The following is a 16,955-nucleotide window of genomic DNA, read 5'->3' on the forward strand; positions in this document are numbered from 1 at the left end:
CCACAAGCAGTGACCCAGATGTAACCCTATACACCCCTGGACACCGAGATCAAGTATCTCCTAAACCCAAACCCAGGCAATGACCAAGTGTTTAAGAAGGAACTGCAGATGCTGGAAAATCGAAGGTAGACAAAAGTGCTGGAGAAACTCAGCGGGTGCAGCAGCATCTATGGAGGGAAGGAAATAGGCAACGTTTCGAGCCGAAACCCTTCTTCAGACCCAGTGCTTCCCTGACCCCGTCCCCCAGACACAGTGTACTCCCTAAACCCACCCCGCGATCAGTGACCCAGTGTACTCCCTGACCCCGTCCCCCAGACACAGTGTACCCCCTAAACGCACCCCGCGATCATAGTGACCCAGTGTACTCCCTGACCCCGTCCCCCAGACACAGTGTACTCCCTAAACCCACCCCGCGATCACAGTGACCCAGTGCTTCCCTGACCCCGTCCCCCAGACACAGTGTACTCCCTAAACCAGCCCCCTACCTCCTCCGCGAGCTCCGCCGGCTCCCGGCCGCTCGGATCGCTCACATAACGGGCGTCGGGCGCCTGTGCCGCTGGGTGGCGGTGGCAGTGCCGGGGGCCTGGGTGCGCTGGGTGCGCTGGGCTGGGCCTCGGGGCTCGGCTCTGGCCGCCGCGGATCCCAGTGCCGGTGCCTCAGGTGGGCGCGGAGCGACGAACGAACCTAAACTTCCGCCGACGGGAAGTACGTCACGGGCCGCGCGCCTCACGTGACCCCGCGGCCGGCGTCGGGTGCGCGCGCAGTTCGAGGGTGACATCGTTCCCGCTCGAATGTGAGCTGGAGCGCGGGGGAGGGGCCTGGGGACCGGGGTCACAGGCACGTGGGGGGGGAGGCACGTGGGGGGGCACGCACGTGGGGGGGAGGCACGTGGGGGGGGAGGCACGTGGGGGGGGAGGCACGTGGGGGGGGAGGCACGTGGGGGGGGAGGCACGTGGGGGGGAGGCACGTGGGGGGGGAGGCACGTGGGGACATTGACAACAGGTGCAGGAGTAGGCCATTCGGCCCTTCGAGCCAGCACCACCATTCAATGCGATCATGGTTGATCATCCACAATCAGTTCTCCGTTCCTGCCTTCTCCCCATATCCCTTGATTCCTTTAACCCGAAGAGCTAAATCTAACCCTCTCTCGAAAACATCCAGTGAATTAGCCTCCACTGCCTTCCATGGCAGTGAATTCCACAGATTCACAACTCTCTGGGTGAAAATGTTTTTCCTCATCTCAGTTCTACATGGCCTACCTCTTATTCTTAAACTGTGACCCTGGGATTCGGACTCCCCCCAACATCAGGAACATTTATCCTGCATCTACCCTGACCAATCCTCTAATAATTTTATATGTTTCTATAAGATCTCCTCTCCTCCTTCTAAATTCCAGCGAATACAAGCCCAGTCGACCCATTCTTTCATCATATGTCAGTCCCAACTAATTAACCTGGTGAACCTACCCTGCACTCGCTCAATAGTAATAATTTCCTTCCTCAAATTAAGAGACCAAAATTGCACACAATACTCCAGGCGCAGTTTCACTGCAGGACCTCCTTGCTCCTAAACTAAAATCCTCTTGCAATGAAGGCTAACATGCTATTAGCTTTCTTTTCCGCCTGCTGTACCTGCATGCTTACTTTCAGTGACAGATGTACAAGCACACCCATGTCTCGATGCACCACCCCTTTTCCTAATCTGACACCATTCAGATAATAATCTGCCTTCCCATTCTTGCCACCAAAGTGAATTTATCCACATTATACTGCATCTGCCATGTATCTGCCCACTCACCCAACCTATCCGAGTCACCCTGCAGCCTCATAGCCAGGGCCGGCCTTAAGCCGATTGGAACAATTGCTCCCAATTGGGCCCCGCGCCTAAGAGGGCCCCGCGCCTGAGTAATCTACTCTTGTTTCGGGTAGATCTACCCCGGGTGGAGTGGGGAGAGTGGGGTGGAGAGAGAGTAGAGGGGTGGAGGGGGAAGAAAGGGATAGATGGGGAGGGGGGTGTGAGGGGGAATGGAGAAGGGGGAGGTGGGTCGTTCCCTCATGGTCCAGGGGCAGCGCTCCTGCCCCTCCAGTCGCCGTGCTTCACACACACACAGCCCCGCCTCCACCCCTCTCTCCCCCCGGGGAGACGTGGTGAACAATACAGGGAGGGCCGGGCCGGCGGTTGTAGCAACGTTTACAAACCTTGGCCTCAGCTCACACACGTTCGCCCGGATCCTGGCATCCGCTCCCGCCGCCGGCCCTCTCCCTCCCTTCTCTCCTTCCCTCCCCTTCCTCCCTTCCCTCGTTCCCTCCCCTCCCACCCTTCCCTTCTTCCCTTCCTCCCTCCCTTCCCTTCTTCCCTCCCTCCCTTCCTTCTCTCCTTCCTCCCTTCTCTCCCTCCTTCCCTCCCACACACACACACACACATAACGCACAGACAACTAACACACCCACATCACGCACAGACAACTAACATACACACAACTAAGACACACACACGCAACTAAGTTAGGATGTGGTAGAAGCCCAAAGGGTAGGATGGGGCTGATGTCCAAAATTTTATGCCTGGACTGGTTTTTCGCCAATAGTTATTGGTTTTCCAGGATCTAGTTAACTAAATTTATTTTTTTCATTTCAGTCACTAAAACAAGTGGTATTGGAACTATGTACTTTTCAGAGGTGATCTACACATTTTGTTTGTTACTTGTAGGCCTACATGTATGCAATTTTATATTAAAATGTAGTTTAGATCTGTTTGGTCCACTAACTCACGGGCACTTTTTAAGCGCACATTTTGATTACTTTCCATTCTACCATAGAGATGTAAAATCTATAATAGACTTTATTTCTATTTCTATGATTCTACAGACCTTGGCTGGGAACCTGGGGCTCACCAAAATTGTTCCCAATTGGACCCCGCACCGCCTAAGGCCGGCCGAGCTCATAACATCCTCATCGCAGCTCACACTGCCACCCACTTTGTGTCAACCGCAAACTTGGAGATTGTCGTGAATCACAAATACTTACAGATGTGGTACAACGGTATTTGTTGAATAACACATATAACACACTACAGCATGTTGCTTCTACTGTACAGCAGCATAGACTGCCCGTACATGTCGGGTTGCGATAATATGAACAGTGTGGTGGTAGGCGGAGCTTCTAAACGACTTGCCCACTGGAGAGAGGTTTAAGTGGGCATTTCTGGGCATCGCGTTTCAGCTGGAGTTGTTTATGTACAGCAGGTGGTGAACGAACCTGTGGCTGCAGCAGCTGCTGGGGCACAGGCAGGGCAGTACGGGTCTGTCGAGACATCAGGCGTTGGGCAGGAGACCCCAGTATTGGGACACGGGCGATGTTCCTTAAGTTGAGCAGGTCCAAGTAGACATCGGATTTGCCAAGCGCTCCATTAATTGTTTGGCGCTCCAGACAGCCTGTTCTGCAAATCCGTTTGACTGTGGAAATTCAGGACTGCTGGTGACATATCGAAAATCCCATCATTGAGCAAAGTTTTTGAAGCATTGGCTGGTGAATTGACTGCCGTTATCTGACAGGAGGCGTGCAGGGGCGCCGTGCCGGAGAAATGGTGTGACAGCTTTTGGATTACTGCATCGGATGTGATGCTTTGGAGCAGGTCGATTTCGAACCAGCCCGAATACGAGTCAACGAGAACCAGATAATGTTTGCCACGCCACTCGAATATGTCGGTAGCGACCGTGGACCAAGGCAGAGGCGGGACAGGGTGTGAGAGCAAGACCTGCTTCTGTTGGTGTGGCGTTAGGCTGTTGCAGACAGCACAGGCTTGAACTTTTTCGCGCACATACTCGGTCATCCCGGACCAGTAAAACATGCTCTTTGCTCGTAGTCAAGTTGCTTCCACGCTGGGGTGGCCTCTGTGAACGGCATCAAAGTATTTGTCCCATAGAACAGCTGGAATGACTGCTTTGTGACCCTTGATTATGACACCGTCCTGCAGTACCAGTTTGTCGCGAACCAGGTAGTGTGGGTGAATGGCAAGTGGGGCACGATGTTGTTTATCCGGCCAGACACGCCGGGTAGTATGACTGAGGACAGTAGTTGTAGAGTTGTGTCTGCAGCCGTGTGCTCTGCCAGGTTGCTTAGGCATTCTGTAGGTACCTACGACACCATCATTACTGTGAACTAGTCTTTTTCAGACGGCTGTGGTTCGCAGGTTCGTGGGGCTCTTGATTGCTTGTCAGCCATATGCATGTCCTTGCCCCTTTTGTAGACTAGGGTAAAATCGAAGAACTGCAAGTTCAAGGCCCCCACCACCTCGCGCCACCTTGCCCTGCACATCTCCATTAAACTTCCCCCTCTTGCCTTATAACTATGCCCTCTCGTGTTGGACATGTCCACCCTATCCAGTCTCTACCTGTCATCATTTTATATTCCTCTATCAGGTCTCCTCTCAAACTCCGACGTTCCATAGAGACAATGAAACGAGTGTTGAATTCACCATCCACATAGGACAGGCAACGTGCTTCACACACAGAGAAAGAGAATCACAAACATTTCTCACCATCCATAAACCAGGAGATTGAAACAGGCACCACGATTAAACACACTTGTACTCTTTGTGTTGCGATGTTTAACCAAGAGACTCAGGAATGCCACACGGCAGGAAATTATTCACACTCAAGTCAGATGTCCAATGATTGTCATTTATTTTCTAGTCATCAATTAGAAACGGGGTTAGTTACATCTGGATTACCAAGAGGCACACGGAGCTATTGGGCAACAGTGATGTTGGGATCACGCTGTTTCCAGGCAGAGATTTCTCTCAGATCAACTCTGTGAAAAATATTCCATTAGTTATGTCTCACACTGTCTGTGAAAGGAGTGAAACTGATCTGCAAATATTTACTTCTTAAATCCTGGCCCTAAAAGTCTGAGATATTCCAGAGCTTCAAAGGAGCGTAGAATGTAATATAAAAGGAATTTGGTGCAAGGAGCCTCCCATAAGAGGAAGAAAAGAGTATCAGAAGAGTACGCAAAGAGAATCAGAAACTCTTCCACGGACCTATGTCGATCCACACTGGCGGCCGTTCTGACTAATAATTTCTGGGAGCAGCTTATTCGATATTTATGCTGGTGTTGTGGCTTCATACATTAAGGTTCAGAAACTGAATGGAAAGGTGCTAAATGTAAACATGCATCAGAGACCAAAATCCTTGCTACTCGTGATGCACTGCTGGTCATCACTACCCAGCCCAAGACAAAGGCAAGTGTCAATGCAGATTTACAGTATGAACACGAACTGGCTGTCAAAAAAAGCTGAACTGCCAGACTGCTCTCCTTCAGCAGAGATTTTCAAACTTGTGAAAAGTTTTGATGGGGCAGAAAAACCAATAAATTGCAGATGCTGGAAATGTGAAGCCACCCAACAGAGGGAGCCAGGGACAATGTTGCAGGTGGACGACCAGTCACGATGACTCCGGTCCTCTCCCCATAGACGTTGTCTGACCTGCCGAACATCTGATCTCTGATGGGTGGCCGGAAGGCCACTGGCCACAGGGTCACATCCTGCACTCCACGGTTCTCTGTTTCCTTTCCACTCCAGCATATCAGAGAGCAGTGGGCGGGGTTTTAAGGTTGTTTTGGAGTGAGTTTTGATCTGGTAACTGTGTAACTGGAAGTGGCAGGTAAACCACTGGCAAAAAGGGAAACATCAGCGGAGATACGGGGAATAATTGAAGCTCTTTGTGAAGGGCTAGCACAGATATGACAGGCGAATGGACTCCTGTGCTCTGTGGTTCAATGCCAACACTGAACTAAATTAGAAACAGCATTAAAGTTCTGGCATATCCTGATAACTAGTTACTGTTCAGCATGCGGAGATCAGTTTACTGGCAATCTAAAGCCTACGTATGAAGAGGATTAATAAGTTCCTTTGGCATTTGTAGCGTCTTTGGTTCTTGGCTGGCTAAGTTTAAGGCAAAAGGTAAGATCCCCACGTTGCCTGAGTCAACAACACCTCGGCAGTTCAGCACTTGGGGTATGTACAGGACAGGAGCATTCAACACTGACGAGGAGATCGCTGCTGCACTCAGCAACTAGCCAAATGAAAACTGGATGCTCCTTGAATATTTACCTTCTTAAAAAAGTATAAAAAGATGAGAGCAGGTTGGAAACGAGTCACGACAGGGCCTGGTATTTCCGGGCTTTCTCAAATGGCCGACCAAAATTAACCAACACCCCTGCAAATCTATCAAATCATTCATCTATCAAATCATTTTTATCAAAGAAAACTCCATGACTTTGATTCTGCAGGCTGATTAAACAAGGGTTCAGGGACAGGCGAGATGTTCGGGTGAGACACAGACAAATAGTGGCAGTGGTCACAGGTTGGGTTTCAATTGTGTACATGGGGAGCAATAAACACAAAGTTAAAATAATATTTTAACTGAGATATTTGATTCCCTCTCTACACCTTTGTCAAACCATTGAAGAACTGAATTGGAGTTCAACAGGACACATGGATAGCCTTTGTTGTTTCAGCACAGTTGAGCAAAGATCTTATAGCGAGCTAGAGGATCTTTGGAGTTGAGTAGGCCATGTTCAAAACACAAAGTACTGGAGAAACTCAGCCGGTCGGGTAGCATCTGTGGAAGGAATGGACAGGTGATGTTTTGGGTCAGGACCCTTCTTTAACCACTCCCCTTACCCACTCCAATCTCCCCTGAAAGCACAGCTCCTCATTCACTCATACAACTGTCTGAAGAAGGGTCCCGACCTGAAACGTCACCTGTCCATTCCTTCCACAGATGCTGTTGGACCTGCTGAGTTTCTCCAGTACTTTGTGCTTTGAACATGACCTGCTCAGCTCCATGCTAAAACAACACAGTACCCACTTGTCATGTGGCCATCCAGCTCACTGGCACGTAGTGTTACACGCAACGGGTGAATGGATCAACAAAGGCATCTTTAATTCAAATCCAATAATCCTGATATTCCTCAGCTGATGAATGGTGTAACAAAGGAGTAGGGAATTGATTCCAGCACTCGCAGTTCCTTGTATAAGCAGCTCATCATTCTGCCATGTCTTTGGTTGGGAGCTTTGGAGGCCACAGGCCAGTTGGGATTCCAGAGGTATCGGGGTGACGAGGGTTTGGTGTGGGTAGGAAAAGCCAGGGTGTGGTATACGTTGCTTAATAAACATTGCATCAAAACTGTGGGATTCTGTCAGCTCCACTAAAGGCTGGGTTACACACACACAGGGTTCAGGTTATTGGCAGGTGTTGTAGATCTGGATCTGTTGATTAATGGCTTTCAATATCTCTTTCATCTTCTCCTCCAGTCCGTCCAGCTGCCGTGCCTTTCTTTCCAAAACCTGCTCATTGATTTTGTAAGCACCCTCGAGATCTGTGGGGCCGGACACAAGGCACCCTGTTAGGTTCCAAAGAGTGATAAACAGGAGCAACATGAAACAACACTTCCCTGAGCTGCATAGAGAGAGAGCAAGACAGAGAGAGACAGAGAGAGAGAGAGACAGAGAGAGGGACAGAGAGAGAGACAGAGACAGAGAGAAGGAGAGAGAGAGAGAGAGAGAGAGAGAGACAGAGACAGAGACAGAGACAGAGACAGAGACAGAGACAGAGACAGAGACAGAGACAGAGACAGAGACAGAGACAGAGACAGAGACAGAGACAGAGACAGAGAGATGAAGCTTGATCGGTGACATGTTACAAGCAGGTGGGTTTTGGTTAGGGTGGAGGTGGCTGGGGAGGGAGCCAGGCAGGACACTCAGCAATGCCCCCCATGCCAGCACTGGAGGAGTGCCAGGCCCTGTGCTGTTCAGTTACATGGCATGGAAAGAGGTCCTTCGACCCGACTCGTCCATGCTGATCAAAGTGCCTTCCCGAGCTCGTCCCATTTGCCTGCATTAGGCCCATATCCCTGCAACCCACACAACAACAAAAGCTTTTCCCTGTACCTCAGTACATGTGACAATAAACAAAACTAAACTTTCGTATCCATGTATCTGTCCAAGTGTCTCTTAAATACTGTTATAGTACCTGCCTCCTCTGGCAGCTCATTCCAGACACCCACCACCCACTGTCTCTGTGTGGAAAAGCTACCCCTGGGGTTATGATTCCCTGCGTGCTGGTTCCCAGACTGGGATCTGCAATCATTCATTACAATCGCTCCACTGGTTTACACCTGTACTCCGACAACAGCACTAAACGTTATTCCCTTTATCCTATATGTGTACATGGTGGACGGCTTGATTGTAATCTTGTAGTCTTTCCACTGCCCGGATAGCACGGAGCAAAAAGCGTTTCACTGTAACACGTAACAATAAACTAAACTAAACCTATTTCACTTTAAACCTACGTCCTCTGGTTCATGATTCCCCTCCTCTGGGGGGTCATGTAATAGGAGCAGAATTAGGCCATTCGGTCCATCGTCTATTCCACCATTCAATCATGGCTGATCTATCTTTCCCTCCATTCTCCTCCCGATAACCTCTGTCACCTGTACTAATCAAGAATCTATCTATCTCAGCCTTAAGTATACACATTGACTTGGCCTCTACAGCCTTCTGTGGCAAAGAATTCCACAGATTCACTACCTTCTGATTAAAGAAATACCTCATCTCCTTCATAAAATAACATCCTTTATATCTGAGGCTATGACCTCTAGTCGTAGACTCACCCACTAGTGGAAACATCCTCTCCAAATCCACTCTATCCAAGCCTTTCACTATTCAGTACATTTCAATGAGGTCCCCCCTCATTCTTCTAAACTCCAGCGAGTCCAGGCCCAGTGCCGACAAACACTCATCATAAGGATAAAAGGCTCTCTGCATTCCCTTCATGAATGATGAATGCAGAAACAGCCAAGGCCAGTGTTCCCACTGCACCAGCTCTGTGTTAGCCATGTAGCAGGTTTGTCAGATGCTGGGGTACATTTAAAGAGAAGTGATTCATGTATTTTAGGTTTTATGCTGCAAGATTTGTAGCGGGGCTGATGGTAATAACAGTAAAACTCGGACAGTCTGTATCCTCGGGGGGGTAGTGCTGCTGGAGTAACACGTGTCCTGGACTGCTGGAGGTTACGACACACTTAGTGTGAAAGAGTCACTTACTGGGGCGCGGATAAAGTGAACGCTCACTTGATCCACACCCCTCCGTTCCCAAAGTCAGCATGTAACCTCTCTCCAACAGTAAAACCCTGTAGGCATTGGAAACCTGGATCACATGGGAAATGACAGATACTGGAGAGTTGGTGAGACCACACTTGGAGCACTGTGTGTAGTTCTGGTCTCCCAGCTACAGTAAGCATGTCATTGTTGGAGAGGGTGCAGAAGAGATTCACCAGGCCGTTACCTGGGCTTGAGTTACAGGGAGAGGTGGGATAGGCTGGGACTTTGCACTTTGGAACATAGGAGGCCGAGGGGTGATCTTACTGAGGTGTACAAGATCATGAGGGGCACGGATAAAGAGAACGCTCACAGTATTTTTCTCCAGGCTAGAGGATTCTAAAACTAGAGGGCACAGGATTAAGGTGAGAGGGAAGAGATTTAAGAGGGACCTCAAGGGGAACTTTTTCACTAACGAGCTGCCAGAGGAAGCTACAGAAACGGATACAATTATGGGTTTTAAAAAGACATTTGGACAGGTGTATGGGTGGGAAGGGTTTAGAGGGATATGGGATAATGGCAGGTAAACGGGACTAGCCCAGTGTGTCAACCACAACCCTACCCACCGGGGACATGTGCAGGCAAGTAGCACTTCACCACCGCCCGCCCGCTCACCGTTCAGCCTCTCGAGTTTGACCTGTGCGTCTGTCAGCAGCTCCTTGGCCTCGTTGCGAAGGCTCTCAGCCTTGTGTTTGGCGTTGAACACGGTGCCGCTCTTGCGGTCTATCAGTCCCTGCGCCATTTTGTACTTGTCCTTCAGCAGCCCGTCCAACATCTGGAACCAGAGAAACATCTGTCACTCACACACTGGTGGGCCAGGAGGGTGGGGAACGACCAGCCTGTGTACACAACAGAGCTGTCCCCACTCCCTCTGCCAAGCCTGCACACTGCCGTCTTCAGCCGTGTACACGACCGTGTGCCTCAGGCTGCGTACCGCGATCAGCACCTGTGGGGTGTGTCTGCAGTCTTAGTTTACTTTAGAGATACAGCACGGAAACAGGCCCTTCAGCTCACCGAGTCCGTGCAGACCAGCAATCACCCCCTATACCAGCATTATCCTACACACTAGGAACAATTTACAATTTACAGAAGCCAAATAACCTACAAACCTGTGTCTTGGGAGGAAACCGGAGCACCCAGAGAAAACCCACGCAGGTCACAGGGAGAAGGTACAATTTCCGTACAGACAGCACCCGTAGTCAGAATCAAACCCGGGTCCCTGGCGCTGTCAGGCAGCAACTCTACCGCCATGCCACTGGTCCACTGGTTCTTTATCATCACATGTACAGACATCTAGTGACATTCTTTATTACATGTAGTTCAGTGAAGTATTGCTATACCCAAGCACAAGCCCTGATTGGTACAAAGTGCATGGAAATAGTCCACTTAGACCGCATGTAAGAGCCGCCAGATTTTGGCGCTATTTCCGTAGTCCAGTCCAGCCCGTGTGCTCGGGCTCCTGGAGCGGAGACTGGACTAATCAAGGATTGTGCTTGGGTTTGGCAAATAAAATAATTTCACTCTATGTCTAAATATGTGATGATACAGAACCAGTGGTCCTGGATCCAGGCGAGCCCCAGGCTTCTGCAGGGCCTTCAGCCGTCACCTCCGTCCAGACCATCCAGCGAACCATCGCCCCTTTCTCCTCGCCCGGCCACCTTCAGCCTTCGTGCCCCTGGATCATGAAGGGTGTGGAAGGTAACACCCCAGTTCCCTCTCCATTGGGCCCTGGCTTTGCCTCTCCCCTGCCGGGCCGCTCCCTGCGCCGGTACCTGCTTGGCCTCGTTGGCTTTGTCCCGGGCCTGGCCGGCCGTGTCCCGTGCCCGCGTGGCCACCAAAGAGTTGTTGGCTCGCTTCATCCTGAGCGCGTCGATCCTGCCGTCCAGCTGGGTCAGCTGGTCCATTGCCTTCATCAGCTCCCGCTCCGCACTCGCAGTCTCACCACGGATCTGTAACGGGGGGGTAGAGGGAGAGGGGTAGGAGAGGGGAGAGTGGAGAAAGGGGTGGGTGGGGTGGGAGGGGAGATTGAGGGGAGAGAGGGGAGATTGAGGGAGAATGGGAGAGGGGAGAGAGAGGAGAGAGAGGGAGAGGGGAGAGAGGGAGAGGGAGGGAGAGAGAGAGAGAGGGAGAGAGAGAGGGAGAGAGGGAGGGGAGAGAGAGGGTGAGAGGGAGAGAGAGGGGGGAGAGAGAGGGAGAGGGGAGACAGAGGAGAGAGGGAGAGGGGAGAGAGGAGAGAGGGAGAGAGGGAGAGGGGAGAGAGGAGAGGTGAGAGTGAGGGAGAGGGGAGAGAGAGGGAGAGGGGAGAGAGAGGGAGAGGGGAGACAGAGGAGAGGGAGAGGGGAGAGAGGGAGAGGGGAGAGTGAGGGAGAGGGGAGAGTGAGGGAGAGGGGAGAGAGAGAGGGAGGGAGAGAGAGGAGGTGAGAGAGGGAGAGGGAGAGGGAGAGAGGGAGAGGGAGAGGGGAGAGAGGAGAGAAAGGGAAAGGGGACAGTGAGAGGAAAGAGGGAGAGACACACAGACCATCAGTCAGGATCCGGTTACACCCGTTCCTTATCACAGAGAGTGAGTGACCTGGGAATGTATCCATGAAACCATAACCCCATGGCGGAGTGGTACAGTGACCAAGCTGATGGAATGATCTTCTACAATGGGCACTGCCCGGTCCATCACATGTACTGACCTCCAGTGAAACCATGGAGCAGTCTGAGCAGAATTAAGCTCTGAAAATAGGGCCTAATTCATGGAAACAGGCCTTTCGGCCTACTGAGGAAACATCACCCATTCACACCAGTTCTATGTTATCTCACTTTCGCATCCACTCCATACACTCTAGGGGTAATTTACAGAGGGCTGATTCACCTACAAACCTGCACGTCTTTGGGATGTGGGAGGAAGCACTGAGCTCCCCGTGTCCTGGGCCAGTCTCATGGTGCCCCCCGTGCCCCCAACCCACCCACCTCCAGTGCCCATGGACTCACAGTGACCTCCCCGTACCCCCTGAGCTCATTGTGACCCCCCCTCCCCTCCCCGTGCTGTCTCACCCCACGGTGTCTCCCCCTCGCCCACTGACCTCCCCACCTCTGGTCCAATGGTGACCCGCAGCACCCCCTGGGCTCACGGTGACCCCACTGCCCCCTCACCTCGTTGAGCACCCGTTCGCTGTCCTCGATGTCTCCCCGGGCCTGCTGGATGGCGGTGCCGGCAGCAGCCTGGGCCCGGCCTGCTTCCTCCAGGGCCTGCTTCACCGCCTCCGCCGTCTGCTTCACGTTCTCCGCACGGCCCCTGCCAGGGGTCAGACATACCCCGTTATACCCGCCCACACACTGCCCCCATATATACCCTCCGCCCACCGTCTGCTTCTTGTTCTCACCCAGGTTCTGCCAGGGACAGACACACCACCTTATACCCAATTATAACCCCATGATACACCCGACCGCCCACACACTGCCCCCCATGTACCCTCTGCGTCCGCTTCACGTTCCCCGCACGACCAGAGCAGAACCTCCTCCCCCAGGGTGGAAATGTCAGAGACAACAGGGCATAGCTTTAAGGTGAGAAGGGCAACATTTAAAGGAGATGTGCGGGGCAAGTGTTTTACACAGAGGGTGGTGAGTCCCTGGAACACACTAGTGGTGTGGTAGTGGAGGCACAAACAATAGTGGTGTTTGAGAAACTCTTGGATATGCAGGGAATGGAGGGATATGGATCACGTGCAGGCTGAGGAGAATAGTTTAACTTGACATCATGTTTGGCACATTGTGGGCTGAAGGGCCTGTTGCTGTGCTAGACTGTACAAGTTCTGTGTTCTTGTATAGGCAGATGTTGGATGGCAGAGACAGAGAGAGACAGAGGCAGAGAGAGACTGAGACAGAGAGACTGAGACAGAGAGACTGAGGCAGAGGGACAGAAAGAGACTGAGAGAGAGACAGACAAAGAGAGAGACAGAGAGGGGGAGAGGGAGAGGGAGAGAGAGAGAGAGAGAGAGAGAGAGAGGGAGAAACAGAAGCAGAGGCAGAGTGAGACAGAGACCAAGATAGAGCAACATTATGTATGGATGGTTCTGGGGTCCAAGTCTACAGCTCCCTGAAAGTGGCAACACAAGTAGATAGAGCGGTATAGAAGGTGTACAGTATGCTTGCTTTCAGCAGTCAAGTGAGTATTAGAGTCAAGAAGTGATGATGCAGCTTTATAAATCTTTGGTCCGGCTACATTTGGAGAATTGTGTGCAGTTCTGGTCACCCCATTGCAGGAAAGATGTGGAGGCTTTGCAAAGGGTACAGGGGAGATTGACCAGAATGACGCCTGGATTACAGGGTATTAGCTATGGGGAGAGGTTGGACAAACTTGGATTGTGTCCTCTCGAAAGGTGAAGGTTGAGGGGAGACCTGATAGAAGTATGTAAAATTATGACCGTTAGGTAGGCTACACAGTCAGAACCCTTTAGCCAGGAAATGTTAAAGACTAGAGGGTATAGTGATGATGTTTAAATGAGACGTGTGAGGCTAGTGTTTTTACACAGAGTGTGGTGGGGGTCTGGAACGTGCTGCCGGGGGTGGTGGTGGAGGCAGATACGATAGTGGACACAGAGAGCCATACATGAAGAGGCAGGGCTGGAGAAACACAGGCCACATGCTGGTGGATGGGATTAGGTAGGTTGGCATCATGTACAGCACAGGCATGATGTGCTGGAGGGCCGGTCCTGTGCTGTTCTGTGCTACGCTCCATGGAAGATGATTAAAGGCACAGCAGACAGAGAGTTAGCTGGCCAGTGGAGTGGGGCATCCGGCCAGACTTACCGAGCCCTCCTGGCGTCCTGAAGGAGTTCTCCTGCTTTTCTCACGTCGTCCGCGGTCTGGTCCAGGATGTCATCCACGTTGGACAAGCTGCTCACCCTGTCCTTGATCTCTTCGGCAAGGTAACGGATCTGCTGTGGGTTAGCGGGGATGTGGATGTTCATGACCTGGGTGGCCACCTCCTCAATGCTGTCGGGATCTGCACCCTCCTCTGTACATGGGTTCAAGGAAACATACAACAGACAGTCAACTGGAATAGTAAGAGGTGATTGTGAACGGAACGATAGTGAACCTGATTAGTGAATGTACAGGGATGGAGGAGACTACAGAGAGTGGTGCACACTGCCCGGCCCATCACAGAATCTATGGTAGGAGCTGCCTGAAAAAGGCAGCCGGCATCATCACAGACCCACACCACCCTGGCCACGCTCTCATCCCACTGCTGCCATCGGGAAGAAGGTAAAAGAACCTGAAAACCGTGAGCTCTAGCTCATGAACACCTTCCCAGCAACCAGCAGGCTCTTGAACACTGCACAACACTAACTTAACCTCTTAGGTTGCACTACGGACCGCTATTGCACGTTTCTGGTTACATAGTATTATGGTTTATAGGGATCGGGGCTAAACACAGGTGGGTGAGACTAGTGTAGATGGTTGGCATGGGCGAGTTGGGCTTGTTTCCATACAGTGTGACTATGATGCTACTGATCATTATTGATTGTATTATTGATTATTGTCTATGTTATTGTGTGTACAGGGCTGTAAGGCTGCAGCTTGTCAGATTCTCGCTGGTGCGTTGCCGGTACAGAAGAGCGGTGAGCTCTCTCGCCTGCGGACCCGTGATCGCCCTTACGTGTGAGGAAGTCTCGGATTTGCCGAATGAGATCACGCAGCTCTTTGTTGGAGTGACTGATCCTGTCCTTGGCATCATTGGCTTTGTCCAGCGTTCCCTGGGCTTTCCGCTTTGCCTCATTCGCCCTCACCTTGGCCTCGGCCACCTGTAGGGACACAAGCAGTGACCACCTGTCCCTCAGTGCCCACACACAGGTACCACACCAGTGACCAGAGGTCTGTCTCCACTGGTGGTCTCTCTCCGCCCCGTAACCCAGGCTGCCCCTCCCCGGTGGTCTCCCCGCCCCATCTCCCCCTCCCCTGGCCCGGACCCTGGGCTGCCCACCTTGTTGAAGAGCTCCTCCACCTCGTTCATGGCCTGCCGGATCTCTTGCTTGGACTGACGTGCGCGGCCCAGCGCCGTATCTGCCACCGCCACTGCGCCGTTGCAGTTCAGGCCGCCGCAGCGCCGAGTGCCGTCGTCCTCGTAGCAGCCGGCCCCACCGCAGGGACTGTCCGCACACGGCAGGTTACCGGGGAAACCGCACACCTGTAACGCAACAACCATACAGTCAGTTCCCAGCACGGCGCACCATGGCACGGCACACCATGGCACGGCACACCATGGCACGGTACACCATGGCACGGCACACCATGGCACTGCACACCATGGCACGGTACACCATGGCACGGCGCACCATGGCACGGCACACCATGGCACGGTACACCATGGCACAGTACACCATGGCACGGCACACCATGGCACGGTACACCATGGCACGGTACACCATGGCACAGTACACCATGGCACGGCACACCATGGCACGGTACACCATGGCACGGTACACCATGGCACAGTACACCATGGCACGGCACACCATGGCACAGTACACCATGGCACGGCACACCATGGCACAGTACACCATGGCACGGCACACCATGGCACGGCACACCATGGCACGACACACCATGGCACGGTACACCATGGCACGGTACACCATGGCACGGCACACCATGGCACGGCACACCATGGCACGGTACACCATGGCACTGCACACCATGGCACTGCACACCATGGCACGACACACCATGGCACGGCACACCATGGCACGGTACACCATGGCACGGTACACCATGGCACGGCACACCATGGCACGGTACACCATGGCACGGTACACCATGGCACGGTACACCATGGCACGGTACACCATGGCACAGCACACCATGGCACGGCACACCATGGCACAGCACACCATGGCACAGCACGACACAGACCCTTCGGCCCATAATGTCCGCGCCCAACACGTGGGTGGAACTTTGACGGAGTAGGTAGAGCCGCTATCTCATAACACCAGGGACCGAGTTCAATGCTGACTTCAGTTGCTGTCTGTGTGGAGTTTGCGCGTGCTCCCTGTGACTGCTCTGGTTTCCACCCACATCCCACAGATGTGCGGGTTTGTAGGTTAATCGTCCTCTCTGTAAATTGTGCCAAGTGTTTGGAGAGTGGATGAGAAAGACGGATAACGTAGAACGAGTGTGAACGGGAAATCGTTCAATGGTGCTGCGGATGGGAGCTGGCATGCTGGGGTGCTGTGAGACAATTGTTGGCACCCTAGGGTGCAGCGGGGTGGCAGTGACCCACCTTCTCGTTGACATTCTCCAGGCTGAGTGTCTGCACCTTGGCGCTGAGGTCGTTGAGCGCGCGCCGGTTGGCGGCGTTCTTGCGGTGGAAGTCGTCCTTCCTCGTCAGGAGCAGTAGCTCGACACGGCCGCGGGTGCCCAACGATTCACTGATCGTGCTGGGCACGGCCAGAGTGGAGGCATTCACCGCCCACTCCGCCTGCCAGGACCGCCGGTACGAGTGGGTGATGCTGTCATAGGCACCTGCGGAGAGGCAGCTATGTCACTGCAGGTGTACAAGTGTGCGGGGCAGGTGTACGGGGCAGGTGTACAGATTTACAGGGCAGGTGTACAGGTGTGCGGGGCAGGTGTACAGGGCAAGTGTACAGGTGTACGGGGCATGTGTACAGGTGTACGGTCAGGTATACAGGTGTACGGGGCAGGTGTACAGGTGTACAGGTGTACGGGGCAGGTGTACAGGTGTACAGGGCAAGTGTGCAGGTGTACGGGGCAGGTGTACAGATGTACGGGGCAGGTGTACAGGTGTATGGGGC

The 16,955-nt window shown here is 52.7% G+C and overlaps 1 protein-coding gene across 1 annotated transcript in view; it reads right to left on the reverse strand.

Moving 5' to 3' along the window:
* Positions 1 to 4,664: 4,664 nt before the first annotated feature.
* Positions 4,665 to 16,955, reverse strand: part of lamb2 (laminin subunit beta 2) — a 49,748-nt gene continuing 37,457 nt past the window's right edge. The window contains exons 26-33 of the mRNA XM_033036934.1: positions 16,424 to 16,665; positions 15,128 to 15,331; positions 14,804 to 14,948; positions 13,954 to 14,161; positions 12,298 to 12,439; positions 10,932 to 11,108; positions 9,775 to 9,934; positions 4,665 to 7,379 (exon numbers count right to left, since the gene is read on the reverse strand). Of these exons, the coding sequence (XP_032892825.1) occupies positions 7,243 to 7,379; positions 9,775 to 9,934; positions 10,932 to 11,108; positions 12,298 to 12,439; positions 13,954 to 14,161; positions 14,804 to 14,948; positions 15,128 to 15,331; positions 16,424 to 16,665 (1,415 nt within the window). The 3' untranslated portion in view covers positions 4,665 to 7,242. The remainder of the gene's footprint in view (positions 7,380 to 9,774; positions 9,935 to 10,931; positions 11,109 to 12,297; positions 12,440 to 13,953; positions 14,162 to 14,803; positions 14,949 to 15,127; positions 15,332 to 16,423; positions 16,666 to 16,955) is intronic.

This window comes from Amblyraja radiata, chromosome 18, assembly GCF_010909765.2.
Source record: "Amblyraja radiata isolate CabotCenter1 chromosome 18, sAmbRad1.1.pri, whole genome shotgun sequence".
Classification (NCBI taxonomy): domain Eukaryota; kingdom Metazoa; phylum Chordata; class Chondrichthyes; order Rajiformes; family Rajidae; genus Amblyraja; species Amblyraja radiata.